Source organism: Manihot esculenta, chromosome 17 (assembly GCF_001659605.2).
Source record: "Manihot esculenta cultivar AM560-2 chromosome 17, M.esculenta_v8, whole genome shotgun sequence".
Lineage (NCBI taxonomy): Eukaryota > Viridiplantae > Streptophyta > Magnoliopsida > Malpighiales > Euphorbiaceae > Manihot > Manihot esculenta.
This window is the reverse complement of record NC_035177.2, coordinates 26,530,149-26,549,671: the sequence shown is the minus strand read 5'-3', so window position 1 is coordinate 26,549,671 and position 19,523 is coordinate 26,530,149. Positions and strand designations below refer to the sequence as shown.

The window sequence follows — 19,523 nt, the reverse complement described above, 5'->3', positions numbered from 1 at the left end:
CTAAGTTAAAATTTTGGCTCATAACAATTTATTTTTTTATGTAGTAAACAGTAAACATTGTCTTTCACCAAACCACCAAATACCAAACTTTGCTCAAGGAACCGATGACTCCTTTGGAACAACCAAATTAGGCACCACCACATGCGGCAGCGGCGACGATGGAGGAGATTTACCATCATTGTCGTCCTTTATACAGTAACCTTCGAGTATGTCACCTTCTTCTTCAGTGAATCCTAATGTATCAATCATGTTAGGCCAACATTGTCTACTGATGGTACGGACAGCTCTGCAACAGCCTTGACCTAAGTAAGTCTCTCCATTGAGGAAGAAAACGATGATTTCTCCAGTGCAAGCTTGAAGTTGAATCAAAGAGTCCCAACAACCTGATGATTGTTCATCTAATTTCAATCGAGCAATGAGGCTTGAGCTCGAGGCGGCCAAGGGATGTGCCATGGCTCCGTAATAACAGCTAGCTGCTACCAAAATAGCAATGAAAAGAACGAGATTGAGATTATAAGCCATTTTTAGAGGAACAAGGAGAGATATAGACTGGTGAGAGGCTTCTTCTATCTACAGGATTTATATAGGAAACTGACATTTATGTTTGTGTTACGTTACTTGAATAAGTGGATGATGAAGAGGCTAAGGAGACGCTGTGAGGTAATTGTGACTATTAAGTGCAGTTAATGGAATATGTAGGGATGTGGATGATGAAGAGGCTCAAGGAGACGCTGAGAGGTAATTGTGACTATTAAGTGCAGTTAATGGAATATGCAGGGATATAAAATAGGGTAATTTACGATTTAGTCCCTGGATATTGCCATTATTAACAAGTCGGTCCCTGTATTTTTAGAAACCTATTAAAACGTCCTTATGTTTTATTTCCGTCAACGAAATAGTCCTTCCGTCCTATTTTCCGTTAAAATTAGATAAAGGAGGAGAGAGAAAATTTTTAAAATCCAATTTTACCCTCAAATAAAACCATTTATTTAGTCCTTGTATATTGTAATTATTAACAAGTTAGTCCTTACATTTTCAAAAATCTATTAAAATATTTTTATCTTTTTTCATATCTATTAAAACGTCCTTATTATTTTTTTCCATCAATGAAATAGTCCCTATCTTTTCTCACATCTATTAAAACATCCTTATCGTTTATTTAAGTCAACGAAATAGTCCCTCCTCATCGTTTCTTTCTGTCAACGAAATCGTCTCTCCCTATATTTTTAGAAATATATTAAAACGTCCTTATTGTTTCTTTTTGTCAACGAAATAGTCCCTATCTTTTCTCAGATCTATTAAAACATCCTTATTGTTTCTTTTTATCAACAAAATAGTCCCTATCTTTTCTTTCCTCCTCCTCCTCCTCCTCCTCCGAAAAAGAAGAAGAAGAAGAAGAAGAAGAAGAATAAGAAGAGAAAGAAGAAAAAGAAGAAGAAGGAGAAGAAGAAGAAGAAGGAGAAAAAGAAGAAGAAGGAGAGAAAGAAGAAAAAGAAGAAAAAGAAGAAGAAGAAGAAGGAGAAGAATGAGAAGAAGAAGAAAAAGAAGAAAAAGAAGCAAAAGAAGAAAAAGGAGAAGAAGCAGAAGAAGAAGGAGAAAAAACAGAAGAAGAAGAAGAAAAATGAGAAGAAGCAGAAGAAGAAGAAGCAAAAGGAAGAAGAATTGATGAAGAAGAAAAGGAAGGAGGAGGAGGAGGAGAAAAATAATTGGGGGTAATTTAGTCTTTTACTATATTTTTAACGGCAAAAATAGACAGAAGGACTATTTCGTTGACGGAGAGAAAACATAAGGACGTTTTAATAGGTTTCTGAAAATACAGGTACTGACTTGTTAATAATGACAATATCCAGGGACTAAATCGTAAATTATCCTATAAAATATTTAAACTCACTTCGAATACTATCCGAATCTGTTTTAAATTCGATTAAAAATTAATTCAAATTATCCGAATCCGTCTCAAACCCGATTATTATTATTCAAATAAAATTCTTTAGTCTTATATATTTTAATTAATAATTTATTATTAATTCAGATAGTTTAAATTAATTTTTAATTAAATTCAGGACGGATTTAAATATTGCTCATTTAAATCAGATTTGAATTCAAAATAGTTTAATTTTCGCGGATATCCATCTCGTTTACATCCCTAGTGTTAATAGATAATTATTGTTTTAGGATATTGTATTCTAGTAGCTTTAATTTGAAGATGTTTTGGTAAAAGTTAATTTTAGTAGGATAAATTAAGGTTTTATATAAACATATAAAATTTCTTTTTTCTATTTAGAGTATATTAATTTTTTTAAAATTTATTAATTATATTTTGTATTAATATATTATTAAAGTTATAAAATTATTATAAATGATAATTAAATTAATTATACTACTTATGTATACACATAATAATTATATTTTTAATAATTTTTTTATCTATTTTATTAATGAAATAAATTAATATATATATTTATCAATAATTATATATCGTTTATAATATTAAAAAAAAAGAATTTAACAAAAATTATTATTAACTGTTGATGGGCTGAACTTGGGCCTTGAAGTTTAGAGCCAAACCGGCTCTTTAAGCCTAGGAAGCCTGTCCAAGTAGAGAGGACAATGACGACTTCTATGGTCACTTTGTTAGAACAATGTGGAAAGTACTTTGTACAAAGATTTTATCACTTTATTATATTAATTTTAAAAATATATATTTATATATTAAAAAAATAATTTCCATTATTTAATATGTTTTCCATAAAATGGTTATTTTATAAAAATAAGTATTACTTTAAGTAAAATTGTAATATAAAAACATAATGTAAAGTTTAATATATTTTTATAACAAAGCAAAACTTATTTTATTATAAACCAAGTTATAATATAAACTCCTATAGTTTTAAGATGTGATTTCTAATAAGATTTATTTATTTCTATTTATTTAGAATCTAATTAATCATTATGAAATGCTAATTAAATTATTCATATATGTAAAATTAATTTTAGTTGTACATTAAAATTTTTATAATCTTGCAAATATTTAAAATTTATTTATGTAGTATATAATATTCATATATTATAAATATATTTCACATTTAATTAATTATTTATATAAATAAAAAAAATTATAATTTAGTTTCAGAGTATTGCCATTATTAATAAATCAGTTTTTATATTTTTTAAAATCTATTAAAATGTTCTTATATTTTCTAACCGTCAACAAAATAGTCATTCTATCTATTCTTGCCATTAAAAATATAGTAAAATACCAAATTACTCCATTCTTTTCCTTCTCATCCTTCTTGTTCTTGTTTTTATTCTTGTTCTTATTCTTCGTCTCCTTCTTCTTTTTCTTATTTTTATTCTTTTTCTTCTTCACCATTATCATTTTTTTTTCCTTTTTTGAGGAGGAAAAAGAGGGATTATTTCCTTGACAGAAAGAAACGATAAAAACGTTTTAATAGATATGATAAAAGATATGGATTATTTCGTTGATAAAAAAAATGTTAAGAATATTTTGATAGATATAAGAAAAGATAAAAATGTTTTAATAGATTTCTGAAAATATAGAAATGGACGATTTTGTTAACGGAAAAAAACGATAAGAAAAAATTATTTCGTTAACAGAAAAAATAATACGGATATTTTAATAAATATGAAAAAAAATAAGAACTATTTCATTAACAGAAAGAAATAATAGATTTTTAAAAATATTTTAAAAGATTTAAAAAAAACGTTTTAATAGATTTTTAAAAATATAGAAACTGATTTATTAATAATAGTAATATCAAAAAATTAAATAAAATATTTTATTTGAAGATAAAATTAAATTTTAAAATTTTTTTATGCTATCCTTTATCTAATTTTAACATAAACCGAATAAAATATTATTTTATTAATAAAAAAATATTTTAATAAATTTTTAAAAATATAAAAGCTAACATTCATAATTACAATACTAAATTATAAATATGCCTGTAAATACACTTGAGTATTGAGCTAAATTTCCAAGTCCGCCCAAATCCATTTATTTTATCCGACACCGAAAAGTCAAGTCGGATCCTTCGCCGGAAATTACCCGCGCCGCGGCATATGCCCAAGCATTCTCTCTAATCATTTCCAGAAAATCCAAGCAGCTTCGAAGTTGAGAATCTGATGAAGTAATGGAGGAGCAAAAGGAACGTGATTCTACTGGTAAACAATTTTATTTGTTGAGCTAAGGTTGATTATGTGTTGATTGCACTTCTTTCTCGATTGTTCTTGATTTTGGAAAGTTGTGATACACAACAAATTGAATGAGCTGAGAATTAGGTATTATTACTCTATTGCATTCAATGTGTTAGTTTATTGGAAGCAAAGTGATTTTCAATGTGTTAGTTTATTGGAAGCAAAGTGATTACCATTCTTTTTCCTTAATTTTTTAGGTGTTTAAGCCGTATTTGTTGCTGTTGATTCATGTTATTTTTCGTAAGCTAAACTGTTCATCGTTTATATTATTATCTCATTCTTTAAAGTTATATGAAATTGAAATGGCAAGTGGCAACTAATTAAGGGAAAAAAGTTATTCAGTACATAATCAGTTTCCTTTTTTTTAAAAAAAAAAAAATTTTTTTACAGTTGTTTTTAAGAAAGTCAAACTACATGAAGCTGTCGCTGAAGGCTCACTAGATTTTGATGAGTGGACTTCACTTATATCAGAGACAGAGAAGATATACCCTGTAAGGTCCAAATAATTTTATTACGAGTAACTATGGATTACCATGTATTCAGCAGCGATAATTACTTCAATGTTCTTCTTGCATTTAGCAATTTTTAGCTCCTACTTTAGTCTGCAGCATGTTATAACTGTTTAAGTTTTCTGCTTCTTGTTGGGATTTAGATTTGGCTCCATACTTGTTGTCGTGTGTACTTAATTTCTGAACCTTGATAGTTGGTAATATTGTGAAATACTGAAACTGGATAAGCCTTGGATTCTCATTTCTCAAGGATTCACATAAATTAGCCATTCAGTTTTAGTAGTACGTGAAAAGCCATCCAGTTGCACCTTACTTTGCAGATGGTACCATGGAATCTGCAGATTTCAGATTCCTTTTTGCTTTATTATCTGCTACATTCTCAAGGGGAGGAATCTTCATTTTGCATGTGTTTTGGTTTCTGTGCCTAAGATAGTCACTAGTTAAGTTTCCTTTTTATTACTGATTTATGTTGTGCACTGGTTATCTGTTTGATGATTGAGAATAAGGTCCTTCTGCATAAATTTTCAGGATAACATAGAGAAAATATGTTTAGTGTATGACTCTTTCTTGTCCGAGTATCCTCTGTGCTATGGCTATTGGAGGAAGTACATTAATCACAAGATACGCTTATGCACCATTCACAAGGTTGTTGAAGCCTTTGAACGAGCTGTGGTATCAGCAACTTATTCTGTTGAAGTGTGGGCTGATTACTGTAGTTTTGCAAGAATGGTTTTTGAAGATCCATCTGATGTTCACAGGTAATACCAAAATGAATTTATGAAAGCATTCATTTTTATGTTCCTTGGAGTCTCAACTTTAGGAATTTTTTAATTAATTAAAGTATGGATGTGGTTTCTAAATCAATTATCTGCTTTTAGTTTAGATGAAGCGTGAACTTTCATGTTAGGTGAAATAATTGTTTTTTAACATTATTACAGATTATTCAGAAGAGCCATGTCCTTTGTTGGAAAGGATTACTTATGCCATACCTTGTGGGATAAATATATCGAGTTTGCATTCTCTCTGAAGCATTGGAGTTCCCTGGCTGATATTTACATCCAAGCACTGAGGTTTCCAACAAAAAAGCTACACCGCTATTATAATAGGCATGTCTTTCTTATCTGAGTTTCTTTCTCTAGTTTATTGGAGTACTTCAATGTTTTTGATATGTGGATAAAATTGAATTAAAAAAAAATCTTAGTCCTTAATTTATTCAGTGATAATTATGACACCTAGAACATTGAAAAGAAATCACATTTGTAGACAGTGTACTGCACTCCAGTTGTCTTTGGAGATTGGACAACTCCTAGATGCTAGATTTTACACCCACTAATTAAAAATGAGCCAGAATTAATAAATTTGTTGAGTTAGGTTTGAGTAGCTTACTAATGTGTATAAACACCATCTTAAGGAAAGAAAATTTAAATGAATGTTTTGAAAACATTCCCTAGATTTTATGTTTTGCAATTTGTACAAAAATGAAAATCTCCATTTAAGGGCCAATATTTTACTGCTGTGGTTCCATGGGCATAACATTTCCCAATTTGTATATCTATTTTCCTTGGCTTCTTTGATTTTATAGTATTAATTCAAAATCATGTGGTCATGCCATTAATTTCCGTTTCTTTTCAGTTTTGAGAAATTAGTGGAAATATGGGAAGAAGAGATGGAATCTCATAGCAAATCTAACATGACAACGTCAGTTGAGCCTGTTCTTGATAATGAAGTTTCTATATGTTATAAGGAAGATGACATTTCTTGCATAATTAAAGACTTGCTGGATCCATCAATTGGCTCAGCCAGGCGTAAAGCGCTGCAAAAATACATGTCTATTGGTGAACATTTATATCAGCAAGCATCTCAGTTGAATGAAAAAATAAATCATTTTGAGACTCGTATTAAGAGGTCTTATTTCCATGTCAAGCCAGTTGATATAAGTCAATTGGAAAATTGGCACCAGTACCTGGACTTTGCTGAATCACATGGAGATTTTGACTGGGTATGGTTTTACACTTTTTCTGGTGCTTATTCAGCTTTACCTTTTCTCTCTGCAATTTTTTTCCTCATCTGAAATTCTTTACCACCACAATTTCATTGATTAGGCTGTTAAACTTTATGAAAGATGCTTAATTCCTTGTGCTAATTACCCTGAGTTCTGGATCCGTTACACGGAGTTCGTGGAAAGTAAAGGAGGAAGAGAGATAGCACACTACGCTCTGGATCGAGCTAGAACAATCTTCCTCAAGGTGCATATCTTCTAACTGCAATTGCACTTAATGCTCTCTTAATGTATCTGTGGTTTGCTATAAGTGATAATTTCTTTCTTTGCTCTATAACTTGGAGCAATTGGGATAGTCTCTTAAGTGCTTCTGGTGGAATCATACTAGGTTTTCCCACAATTTGCATGCAGTTTATTGTTGATTCATTCTAGGGACTAGGGAGTTGGTAAGATGGAAGAATGGTTTGAAAAACTATTGGAATTTGGAAATGTTCCATAATTGGGCTTGTTTAAAATTTTTTGAAAGGAATGCTGGTTTTAAATGAATATCATGCATTTTAGCAGTTAATTATTTTGAACTAGAGGTCACAGATTCAAATTATGGAAATAGGCTCCTTGCAAATGCAAATAGAAAGCACATACGTCAAATTAATCCCCAATCCAAAATGCAGGAGATCTTGTGTGCTAGGACACCTGGATTTAAAGATGGAGTTGCTTCCTTCCAATCATCCTATGCTCATCATTTATTCATGCCCTTCACACTTCATAAAATTTGTTCTCTTATTAAAATAAATTTTTTTTACCCCAGTTGGGACATTCATGGTGTTGTTTTTATATATTTGAAGAAGTAATACTGGACAGAGTGGATTTCCTGTCTTCACATAATGCTCATAATTTCAATGCAAAATTTTCATACTAAATTATTGTTTGGTTCTATAGGATGCTTTGACTTGATTTCTTTATACATTCTTGGAGATGTTTATGGCCCAACTAATATATTCATTGCAGAGGGTGTCAGTGATTCATCTGTTCAATGCCAGGTTTAAGGAGCACGTTGGAGATGTGTTTAATGCACGTGCTGCCTTTCTTCAATGTGATACAGAATCAGATTCAGACTTTGTTGAAAATGTTGTAATGAGATCTAACATGGAAAAACGTCATGTAATCATCGGTCAAGGTTTCTTCACTATAAAAACAAAAGCTCAACTGAATATGATCAGATTTATGATAATTACAGATCTTTTTTCTTATGTTCTCAGGGCAATTTTGAAGCAGCTTCTACTGTATATAAAGAAGCAATAGAAAAGGCTGCAACGAAGGAAAAGTGGCATGTTCTTCCTACTTTGTATGTTAATTTTTCCCAACTTAAATACATGGTAGGTTCTTTATGCATGTTCACATACATTTGACAACTTATGATCACTTGTTTGTCTGTCCTGTTTAAGATTTAGATCATGTTCTTTTTTTTTTAAAAAAAACTTATTTTATCACTTAGTGAAAAGTTTATTTTTCTTTTGATGGAATTAAAGCTGAAATATACTCCTGTACTTTTTCACCAGAGTTCAAAAAGCTTCTCTTTTTTTTTTTTTTTTTGAACTTTTTGGTTAAAATAACCCAAAAAAATTCATTTAATCTCAAATTAATCCTAACTTAATGAAACATGATATTTTTTGTATAAAATATTATTCTATCTAATTTTTAAATGTTAGAAATTTTATTGTTTTTTTATTAAAATAGAATTTTTTAGAGATAAAATTTCAACTACAGCAAGAAAACACAGAAAACTCTAAAAAAATTCATAAAATTTGAAATTATAAACTCAACATATTAAGAAAACATCACAACTAAAGAATGAAACCAAAAACTTAACAAATGAAGAAACTCATAAACTCAAGAATCGGTGAAACCAAACCCAAAAACTCATTGAGAACCTCATGCAAGAAACCATGACTTTCCTGGAACCATATCAAACAGCAATAAGCAATAAGCAATAAGCATAAAATGGGGTGTAAATGAATCAAACTGTTTGTGAGTCATTTGAGATTCAGCTCAATAACAATTCAACCGGGCTCGACTCGATTTCTAAGTGAGTCAAGTTCAAGCTTCGTTTTTATGCTCTTTTCATAAACAAGTCAAGTTTGAGTTTCACAATATTCGATTTGTTAAGGCTCATGAGCTCGGTTCATTTTCAAGTCTATAAGCAGGTTAGCGAATAGACTCGTAAGCAAATTGAAATTAAAGTCATAAGAGAACTAAGCTTAAATCCTGCACAAACTTTTATGGGTTAAACCTAAATTTTCTAAAGTTCAGTTTTGCATAGTTTAATTATACTCTTAGTGCTTGTAGATATCTAGATCGTTAAGATTTAAGAACTCATTCTTTGCAGGTTTGTGAGCTAACTTGTACATATATTTATTTAACTAAAATTATTTAGTTTTAAGCTAAAATTCATTATACTTGTAAATAAATTAAACTGTTCGTAAGCTATTCGAGACTATACTTGATAAAAATTTGACTCGTCTAAACTCATTTCTTAAACGAACCAAACTTGAGCTTATTAACACTCGGTTCAAATTCGAAATGAGTAAAGCTCAAGCTCGAAAAAATTTAAACGAACTAAACTTAAGCTTTCAAAGTTTCGCTTGGCTCGATTCGTTTGCACCCTTTTTAGAAAATAAAGTCCCAAAACCTCTTGAAACTAAGCATAGTGCAGAAAAAGATCAGAGATTGAAACCAATGCACAGGTCAAAGAACTTCAATGATTCCTGCTCCGGGATAAGAGGGGAACCATTTACCAATATTATATGACATCTAAAGCAAGCACTGCCCATGGCAGATAAAATGCCTGAAAACATGAGAATATGAGGGCTATGCTATTGTGGGTTAAAGGCTGTTGGGTTGTGCTATTGTGGGTTAATTAAAACCAAAACATGCAGGGAAGAAGAAGAGGAGAAGAAGCTGTCAGGCGGGTTGCATGTTGTGCCAAAACAGATCTTGCCTCCTAATGAAACTGTCAGTATCTGAAGACAGCATGGAGGAGGAGGAGGAAGAGGAAGTTCAGTTAGATCTAGATTTTTGGGTTTTGTGGATATGGATTTTTGGGTTTCTAGGTTTAGGTTTTTATTTCATTTTTATTTTTGATTTTAATTAAAAATAATTAATAGTATTTAATTTTTAAAATATAAAATTCTTATTTTATTAATAAAAAGTTAAAAAGTATAATTTTATTTGGCTTTAAATCGGGTCTATTATTTGAGCTTAAAGAAAGTTTTGGGTTTATTGGATCTAAAAAGTTAAAATGTGCTTATTTGGACAGCATGGAAAATTTAAGGTAACAAATGGTTCTCAACAAAATACATCTGAAATATAAGAATATTACATCTGTAATTTTGCAAACAATTTGAAAATTCCATTGTTTTGTATGCTACTTCGGCCATTTCTTTCTTATTTGTCCTTAATATCTCCATTCTAACTCTTCTTTTGTTTCAAAGACTAGTGATAGTGAAGATGCTGCCAGAGACATCTTGATAGATGGAATCAAGCAACTGCCTTCCTGCAAGTTACTTATAGAGGTATATCTGCCTTTACATATAAGCATATTGAATCTGCATGCTTATGTTAGCCTCAAACGCCGCTCCGAGCCCTTATCTCAATCTATCATCTGAATATGCATATTGTCAAAACATCATAATAGTCCAAACCACCAAGCTAATGGTGACAGGTCCAGCTCTAAAGTTTGCCATGTTTAGCTTTTCGGTTCCTTTTTTAAGATTAAATTTCTTTTTGGGTTATAGCTTCGTATCAAATTCCTACAGCAAGTGAACTGCTTGTAGAAGCTTTAAGTGGTTTTGTTGTTACTTTGCAGGAGTTAATAAAATTTGGAATAACACATGGAAGGTCAAGGCATGTAAATGTGATACATACCATTGTAGCAAATGCAATATCTCCAGGGCCAGATGTATCTCAAGGTTTCAGTCCAACGGAAAGGGAGCAGATATCAAGACTGTACCTAGAGGTTAAAATTTCCCTCTAAGTTCATATTTCTGTTTTAGTTCTGTTGATCTGAGACAACATTATGGGAAGTATTAAAAATACTTTGTGCATTTGTGGCAGTTTGTCATGTCGTACAAGAGTTTGTCCTTGCATTTCATGTACTCTAGTAAAATGCATTTCAAGATGCTTTTTTGTTATTTGTACTACATGTGTTTTATGTTTATAATTGATATAAAGATATATTAAGAACGATCACAAAAAAATAGATGTAATTTTAAGACTACACTCCAGTAAGGTTAAGGTTTTTGAATAATGTTACTCTAACATGATGTCAGAGCAAAGTTCATAGGGAGGGCTTAAATTTTTTTAATTGTGTAAAATTTTGAACATTTGCTAGATGAGAAACCTAAGGCTTAGTGCTGATAGCATGAACTACTATCTCATAGGATCTTTCTTCTTATGGAAAGCATCACAGGCATTACCTAGGGAGTCCAGTAGGAAGCTTAAGGGCTGTTCCATGTTAGTCTCAGTTTACCATTATCACAATTGGAGATGTCAAGACTTGAAATTGGGACGTCTTAGATTGATTTCTCCAATACTCTGATTGTAATGACCCGAAATCGGACCGCTACCGGCGCTAGGATCCAGATCGACTTAAGGTCGCCGGGACCCGTAGCAAGTCTAACATACAACCTGTCATACCTGATAAATCCCATACATGATCATACATTTTTATAAAAATTTTAAACTTTCCATCTACCAAGCTTGACCTGTGCATGTACTAGACTGAATACATAAAACCCCATACTAGAGCCCTTATCAAATGCTCTAGTTGGGTCGACATTTCATACATCAAGCTTGGATTGCATCACATTAATAAAACATTTTAAAAAGATCATGTATCAAAAGGGATTAACCATAAACTCTAGGGCCAAGCACAATACTAATCCTCAATACAAATCTGAACAATATCTTACATTACATTACATTACATTGACTTTCATGTCCACAACTAACTATTACATACACTATGCCTTTACTCTTGCTGACCTCCCTGTCTATTCTGAACCTGCAAGCCTGGGGGTTAAGGGAAAAGGGTGAGCTACTAGAGCCCAGTGAGCAGAACAGTAAAACAATATATTAAAACATATGCTTCCATGAAATGCATCACATCACAAACAATTCACATCACAAACAATTCACATCACGGATGGATTTGTCACCAATGTCCCTCTATATAGTCCAATTGTGCCAGGGGCGTAGAATGGGCCTCACTGGTCTTTCTCTTACATCGTGCCAGGGGCGTAGAATGGGCCTCACTGGACTTCCATACCGTACCATAACATATCATATCGAGGGCTAGTGGGTCATCCAATATCCATCCACATCAACAACATATTATGCAATGCATCATATTCGTGAATTCTAATGCAAAACAGCCTAATACATATCATGGCATTCGTGATGCATGGATCATGCTAAAATGATTTCATTGCTTTGAAAATAAAAGGAGTTATGTTCTACTCACCTCTGGCCGACTATGAAAGGACTTTGAAGCAGCTATCTCACTGTTGGGGTCCTCGGTTCCTCGGGTCCGAACCTACACAGGTGGACTCAAATGAGGGACCAAACATACTCTATCATATCTCTAAACATCTCCCCAAAAACCCCCTAAAACATCACCAAAGCATGCATAGAAAACATGCAAAGGAAGGCTGGACAGGGCACTTTCGACGGCAGGTTCGGTGGCCGAAAGTTCCTCCAAAGCCGAAAGTCAGGCACTTCAGGGGCAGGGTTCGGCGGCCGAAAGTCTGTCCAGAGCCGAAAGTCACCAACCTTCGGCGGCAGGTTCGGCGGCCGAAACTCCCCTCCAGAGCCGAAAGTCCAAACTTTCGGGGGCGAGTTTAGGCGGCCAAACTGCCTCCACAGGCAGGTTCGGCGGCCGAACATGACTTCGGCGGCCGAACATGGCTTCGGCTGCCGAACCTGGGTCCTCCAAAATGGCAGAACCCAAGCCACAAACACTCATCCAGCCACCCAAAACTTTTAAACTCAAACCAAACCACTCAAAATCATGCATAAACACATCCTCAAGCATTTAGAGTCTTAAAACTAATCTATACCCCAACAACATCAACATTTAACATACAATAAACATACATTTTATCATTTAACTCACATAAATCCTAACATTTTACAACTACCCTAAACATGCATCCAACACCCTTCAAACCCCTCAAAACTTACTAAAAACATGAAAGAAAGGTAGGATCTACTCTTACCTCTTGAAAATCGAGAGGAGAGGCGATCCAAACTCGGAGATGGGGAGAAATCGTGCTCCGGGATCTCCAAGCTTCAAAATCTTGATCTTAGTTCAAAAATCTTCAAAACCAAGTTAAAACTTGTTAAAACTTGAAGAGATTGAAGGAAAACTCAAAATCAACCAAAGGAGGGCGAAATCTCACCTTTGCCCACAAATAGAGAGAGAAAACTCGCCCATTTTCGAACAAGGGGCCTTTTATAGGTGGCTGGCCAGACCACCTTCGGGGGCCAAAAGAGCTTCCGCAAGTCACCAACGTTCGGCGGCCGAACCTGGCTTTTCCCAACCTTGGTCTTTTCTTTCAAAACTCAATTTCTTTCTTCGTTCAAAGCATAAAACATGTAAAAACATTTCATAAAAACATGATTTTACCCTTCTAGAGGGTTTCGACATCCAAGATTCTGCCGGAAGGCAGGAATTCCGATGTCGGGGTCTAGCCGGGTATTACACTGATAGACTAATTGTACTTGAAAAGTTTGACCTATCAGAGGGCCTAACATTATATCTTTTTTTGTTGTTCTTAATATTTCTTTTGAAGCTCTTCTTACATGTATTTTTTTTTTCTCCTTCCTTTGAAAAAGAAGTTTTGAATGAATTTTCTGAAAGAGAGCCATAAGTTTGCTAGGCCGCGATGTGCCATGGAACATAGTATGTGGCATTAGACAAATCATTGCTCCAACTTTATGAACTTAAAATAGCATTTGAGCTTTTGCATTTAGTGCATAAACATTGACAAATGATGAGGGAAAAGTGACTATAAATTATTTAATGCACTATTTTGGCTTGCATCTGTGGTTTTTGTTCTCATGAATTTCCTGGGCCATGGTTTTGAAACTGTCAATGATTCCATAATTTCACAATGTATTGGCTGTGCTAAATGATTTCACATGTTTATCTTTGTGTACAAATTAAAAAAACTAAACTTTATATGTCCATCAAAAGGCACCAGTTACTGAAATGACCAATAATTTCTAAACCATGGTGCTGCTACATTTAGTTACGAGAAGCATCTATTCCTTCTCAACTTTCCAGTAACATCTCTTCTTTGACAGCAGTTTGTCGATCTCTGTGGAACCATCCTTGATGTAAGAAAGGCATGGAATCAGCACATTAGGTTGTTCCCAGAGTCTGTAAGGGCTAGTTCATTTTGTCCAGCTATGGGAACAAAACAATGGAAGATAACACTGGAGGCAGAAGAAGAAACCCTTGTCAGTATGCCTCATCAGCCTTCTGGAGATACTGGTTCTCAATGCCTGATCCAGTCATCAGTGCAAGACAAAATACTTTCCCCACTGAAAAATTATGATACGCAGGATACCCCTGCTGCTGACCAGGTCTCAGACCAGAAATTGCCCTTACAGGCAAATCATGATATGCTATCTAACGAGGTATCGCACCAGGATGTCCTATTGCTGGGAAATTCCGATGATCTATCTGAAAACAATCCGGAGAACGTGTTTCAAGCAAAAGTTGACCTGCTTCAATTGGGAGAACCTGACAACAACGTGCATGAGAGTGTGCATATAGCGTCTCCCAAGGTTTCAGAACCAATTGGAACAGACGTTCTTGAACCAAATCTCTCCCTTGATTTTAAAAATCAAGTTGCTAATGTAACTGAAAGTACTCCAGCATCACTGGAATTTTCTGAAGACAATAATGTGCGCAAAGAACATGGAAATGAGCCTGAACCGGACTTGAAACTACCTTCACTGGAGGGACTATCCCTAAATATTCGGGATGCTAAATCTCCTGGTCCAATCAGTCCCACAGCTTGTGATTCTGGGGCAACTGACGGAACTATTCTGCTAGATGGAAATGTGCTGAAGAGTGACGCACCGAAAAATATTATGGAAAAAGAAAATATTTCAGAGAGTGGTCAGAATGCTGTTGACCATATTATATCCAGCCCGGTGAGCACTCAAGCAACTGCTTCTGCCCAAACTGATACCGGACATGTTAGTCCGACATTTTCAGCAAGTAATCAGAAAAGTATGGCGGACACGCTTCTGCAGCCACAGAAACTAGCAAATAATGGTAAAAACTGGCATCAAAGGAGTGGTTCTGACAGATTGCACAGAGATTCCAAATTTGGGTTTCGTGGGCATTCGCATAAAAGGATGCACAAACAACTGCAGTCTTCTCCGCAGCGAATGCACCCACGAGCTGAAAAAGACATGATTCGAGATCACCCATCTCAACCTCAGTTTTCACAAAATCTACAAGTTCAGCAAGGTGGCCAACTACAAAGTCAGAATCCTGCATCTGCTGTTCAGACTAATCAAACAACACTGCAAGCTTGGCAAATGAATAATCTGCAACAGCAGAATCTTTCCCATACTTTTCAGTTTCAACCACTCGTGCATCCTACTACGAATCCTCAATTACAGATGTCTCAGCATCCCATCCAAAGTAATGAGCAACAAGGGAATGTGCAAAATAACCAAGCATATGACCAGATGTGGCAATATTATTACTACCAGCAGCAGCAGCAGCAGCAGCTTCTTTGGCAGCAACAGCAGATGCTACAACAGCAACAGCCACAGCAACAGCAGATGCTGCAACATCAACAGCCACAACAACAGCAGATGCTGCAACATCAGCAGTCGCAACAACAGCAGCTTTTGCAGCAACAGTATCAACAACAGTTGCTCCAAATGCAATATTTTCAGCAACAACAATTGCAAATGCAACAGCAACAACCCCATCAAATGCAGCAACAACCCTATCAGCAACAGCATCTACTTTATCTACAGCAACAGCAGCAGCTGCAACTACAGCAACCCCAGCACCAACAGTCACTGCAGCAACAGAAGCATCATCTTCAACAACAAACTGCCTCATCACAGCAGCATCCACATGAACAAGAACAAGGACAGCCCGTGCAGCAAACTAACACATTACAGGTTCAGGTATGAAAACGAATATGTTTCTACATTCTGAATTTAACCGGCTTTAGATCATAATCATTCTGTCATGAGAAAAAGAGAGACAGGCAAAAATAATCAGTGTTAGGGATAATAAGTTTATATCCGGTCTAGTTGTTAGAATCATGTGGTTTCACTAAACTTTCAAATTTATAACTCTTAGAATTGCAAGCTTAGGAGTGTGGATCATCAAGCAGGAGGATTTCTAACTGGGTTCTCATCACCCAAAGTGTCTAAAGTTGTTTTGATTTAAGTTTTGTCCCATTGATAAACGTCTCCATTTTCTTATGCACAGCCATGTTCATCTTATTGGATAGCCTAGTGGGTCCAATTGAGTCTGGCTCATCTTGGCTTAGCTCAGAGTCACTCCTTCAAGCTCAGCCCACAATGCTCTCGGGTTTCGGATCTACCACTTTGATACCATGTTAGAATCGTGGGCTTAGGAGTGTGGATTGTCAAGCAGGTCAATGTCCATGCTGAATTAGACTTGAGTTAGGGTTTCCATCACAGCATCAGTAGTGTGGCCTAAGTTATTTTTGTTTGAGTTTTCCCCATTCATAAATCCTTCCTTCCACTTTCTCATGCACAGCCAATAAGGAACTTTGCCCCTGAGCATGCATGAATTTAAGTATGCCATTTATGAAATGAATTGTCTCTAATGCAAGGAAAATAATATGATAGGTTGAAACTAATATGATGAGTATTGTCATGGTGAATTGGCATTCTTGCTCTATCCGTAAAGAAGCAATCAAATTCGAGCAAGATTTAGATTAATCTGGCTATATGATGCATTAGTTTGCTTGAATCCTCGAAAACCCAGAAAACTAATTCCAGATTTTCATTGCCTATTTTCCACTGGCTTTTCCTATTCTTCATACATATTCTCAGGTATATTCTAACCGGTTTATGATCATCCTGAATAATAGATCAATAGAATTACCTTATAACTTAATCTCCTGTATTCTTGATGATTAACCTGTCAGGAATAGCTAGTGTGACTGGCCGTTTAATACCTTTGTTACCACCTGTGCACCACCATGAATGGGTTTATAGTCGAGAAAGATTTTAGAATTTTGATAATGCAGTTAACAAATCTCCTTTACAGTTATTTTACTTCTTGCACTAGTCAATGCCCTGCCTTCTATTTTAAGAGTCAATATGAGTAATGTTTGGACTTGTAATGGAAAGATAAAAGTTCTAGTATTAGAAGGTTGACAGGAGTAATGCTGTAGCTTGATGAGTTTTTGTATGTCTGTTTACGAACTTGCTCTTTTCGTGTTAGTTCTTATGCCCGTCATAGGATGTTTGTTAGAATCAGGTCCACAGGTGGTTGTATCTTAGATGATTAACCATGACAAGAACAGGTTTTTTATGCTCACAATGTTTTATCTTAGATGATTTAATTATCAGAAAAACAGGTTCTTGAATTCAGATGCACTTTAAAACATTCAAGTGCTAGAGCATTTGAACTTTATTCATTGTATCTAAATAATGAATAATTCCCCAGCAAATTCTTTCATGCAATCTCTGATCACATACGTGCAGGAACCTGATACCGGTACTATTGAATCTTCTGCTTCTCCGCGTCCAGTCTCACCAAAGCTGATGACATAGCTATGGACAAGCTCGTGTATCAGATGGGATTAGCATTGTACATGCTAATTGGTTGCTAAAAAAGGAAAAAGAGGGGAACCATTAACCACGACAATCTAGTGACAGGCTGCTAATTAGTTTCTTTGTACCGTTAATGGGGACCTTTTCTGAGACTAAAAGCATGATGATATTGATGTTCAAAATTGAATTTCTGAAGCAGTTTCTTGCACATATTTTCTATATGAGAAAATACTGTTTCGGTTCTAACAGCTGAGAGTTTCCTGGAGAAACTAGCAAAACAATATCCCTACTAATTGGTTACAAGTACAGGAAGGAAAGAGGATTTCTCGCAACGGATGATGACCAAGGCTTCTTAACTTCTTACGTCCTCTGATGGTTCAATGGTTGGAACTTTGATAGTTTGAGACGTACTAAGCGGATGGGCGTGGATTCACCTGATCCTGATGGGCATAGGCTTTGTACGATCATGAAAATTAGAGTCGGAGAATTGACCCTTTGTGTGCTTGTGGAACTTACGTCTTTTAGTCACGTGGGATTTACAATTTTCTGGTCCGGTGGATTGACAATTTTTATTATTTGAATAAATATATAATTCGTGTATTAAATTTTATTTATTTCATGATCAAGATAAATAAAAATAATAATAATAATAATAGAAAAACATGAGAATTATATATAATACATATAATATAGGTTGAAAAAAGGGTAAAAAAGACTTTTTACCTTCAAACAGTAGCAGCTAATCGCATTCTAATTTTACAATTTTTGTAAAAGCAACGATTCAAAACGTCTATCAACTAAGTAGCAGTTGATTGATGGGCTTGTCAAATAGGTATGGAGTGGTTGGGTATCTTACATCTCTACTTTTTCGTAGTCTTCATACAAGTTGATGGTCTGCTATTACGATCTTATGTGACATTATTATTAAGACAAGCAAATTATTGAATGCCTTCGTATGCCACTTAAATGACACGTCAAATCAATAGTTTTATAACATGTCATTAAAATAAATTTAAAACTTAATAAATCTAAATTAAATTTATCTTCCATGTAAAATGGATCTTCAATGGTAATATGAAGTTAATTAGTAATAGCACACTAGAAACATCCAATAATTTTAAATAAATTTAACATGTTTTAATCAAAAGAATACTAAAATAACACAATTTATTAAGAATACCTGTTTCAACATTCGAAATATTTATTTTTTTCATGAATTTAATCATATGCAACGTTCCGTTAAAATACTCCCTCTTAATAACTACATTAAATACATTCTTCATAATTTTTTTTGTTTTAAAAAATAAAATTTATCTAAGAGCACTGAAAAATTAATGCTGTCATCGAACATTATAATTTTCCCTTTATTAACACCTAGTCTTGGGTAATATAAAAACCCAAGCCAGCCCCAATCCATGACCAGGCATCGTTTACATCCAGTCAAATTCTATCCAACCAAGGGCTTTTTCAGGGCAGGAGGAAGGATTAAAGATGGTGATTATTATGCCCCAAACCAAAACGCGTCAGCAACTGCGAAGCTTCCAATCCATCACCGAGTCCCAGGGAACGAGTTATTTGAAGAGAATGATCATTCAATAACACATCCCTCAATTCTAAACCCATTTGAATCTGAGAGCTGCTACGTAATTTCAAGGAAATTCTGGAATCTGTATTATCTATTTACAGGAATAGAGTACTTGAATAAAGCTGTATCATCTTGTGCTATCTCCAACATTGATCAACAAGGCTTTGCAATTGATGCGGAATCAGCAAACCATTTTTAAGATAAACTTTACCAACACCACTATGAAAATCAAAGCCACAAATCCAGTTAAAACATCAAATTTTGTTCTATATTTTAATCCCAGAGAAATCTCAGGACTATCCCAATAACTCTATTCAGGTTCCCCATAAAATAATAAGCACAACTCTGTATTGCTATATGT

The 19,523-nt window shown here is 34.2% G+C and overlaps 2 protein-coding genes across 6 annotated transcripts; one reads left to right on the top strand and one right to left on the bottom strand.

The window, feature by feature from the left end:
* Nucleotide 1: 1 nt before the first annotated feature.
* On the bottom strand, nucleotides 2–752 carry LOC122722187 (egg cell-secreted protein 1.1). The gene has a single exon (XM_043952309.1). It carries the CDS (start codon nucleotides 520–522, stop codon nucleotides 94–96), a length of 429 nt encoding a protein of 142 aa, XP_043808244.1. The 5' UTR covers nucleotides 523–752; the 3' UTR covers nucleotides 2–93.
* A 3,236-nt stretch (nucleotides 753–3,988) lies between these two features.
* On the top strand, nucleotides 3,989–18,187 carry LOC110604770. Of its 5 annotated transcripts, none has more exons than XM_021743066.2 (12): nucleotides 3,989–4,185; nucleotides 4,609–4,709; nucleotides 5,256–5,485; nucleotides 5,666–5,833; nucleotides 6,360–6,726; nucleotides 6,830–6,973; nucleotides 7,735–7,887; nucleotides 7,986–8,071; nucleotides 10,223–10,298; nucleotides 10,592–10,741; nucleotides 14,092–15,948; nucleotides 17,509–18,187. In XM_021743066.2, exons 1-12 carry the CDS (start codon nucleotides 4,155–4,157, stop codon nucleotides 17,575–17,577), a joined length of 3,432 nt encoding a protein of 1,143 aa, XP_021598758.1. In that variant the 5' UTR covers nucleotides 3,989–4,154; the 3' UTR covers nucleotides 17,578–18,187. The 5 variants fall into 5 exon arrangements, with proteins under 5 accessions (XP_021598758.1, XP_021598757.1, XP_021598756.1 ...); XM_021743065.2 differs by having other exon boundaries at nucleotides 7,986–8,102; nucleotides 10,218–10,298; nucleotides 14,095–15,948; XM_021743064.2 differs by having other exon boundaries at nucleotides 7,986–8,102; nucleotides 10,218–10,298.
* The last annotated feature ends 1,336 nt before the right edge of the window (nucleotides 18,188–19,523 follow it).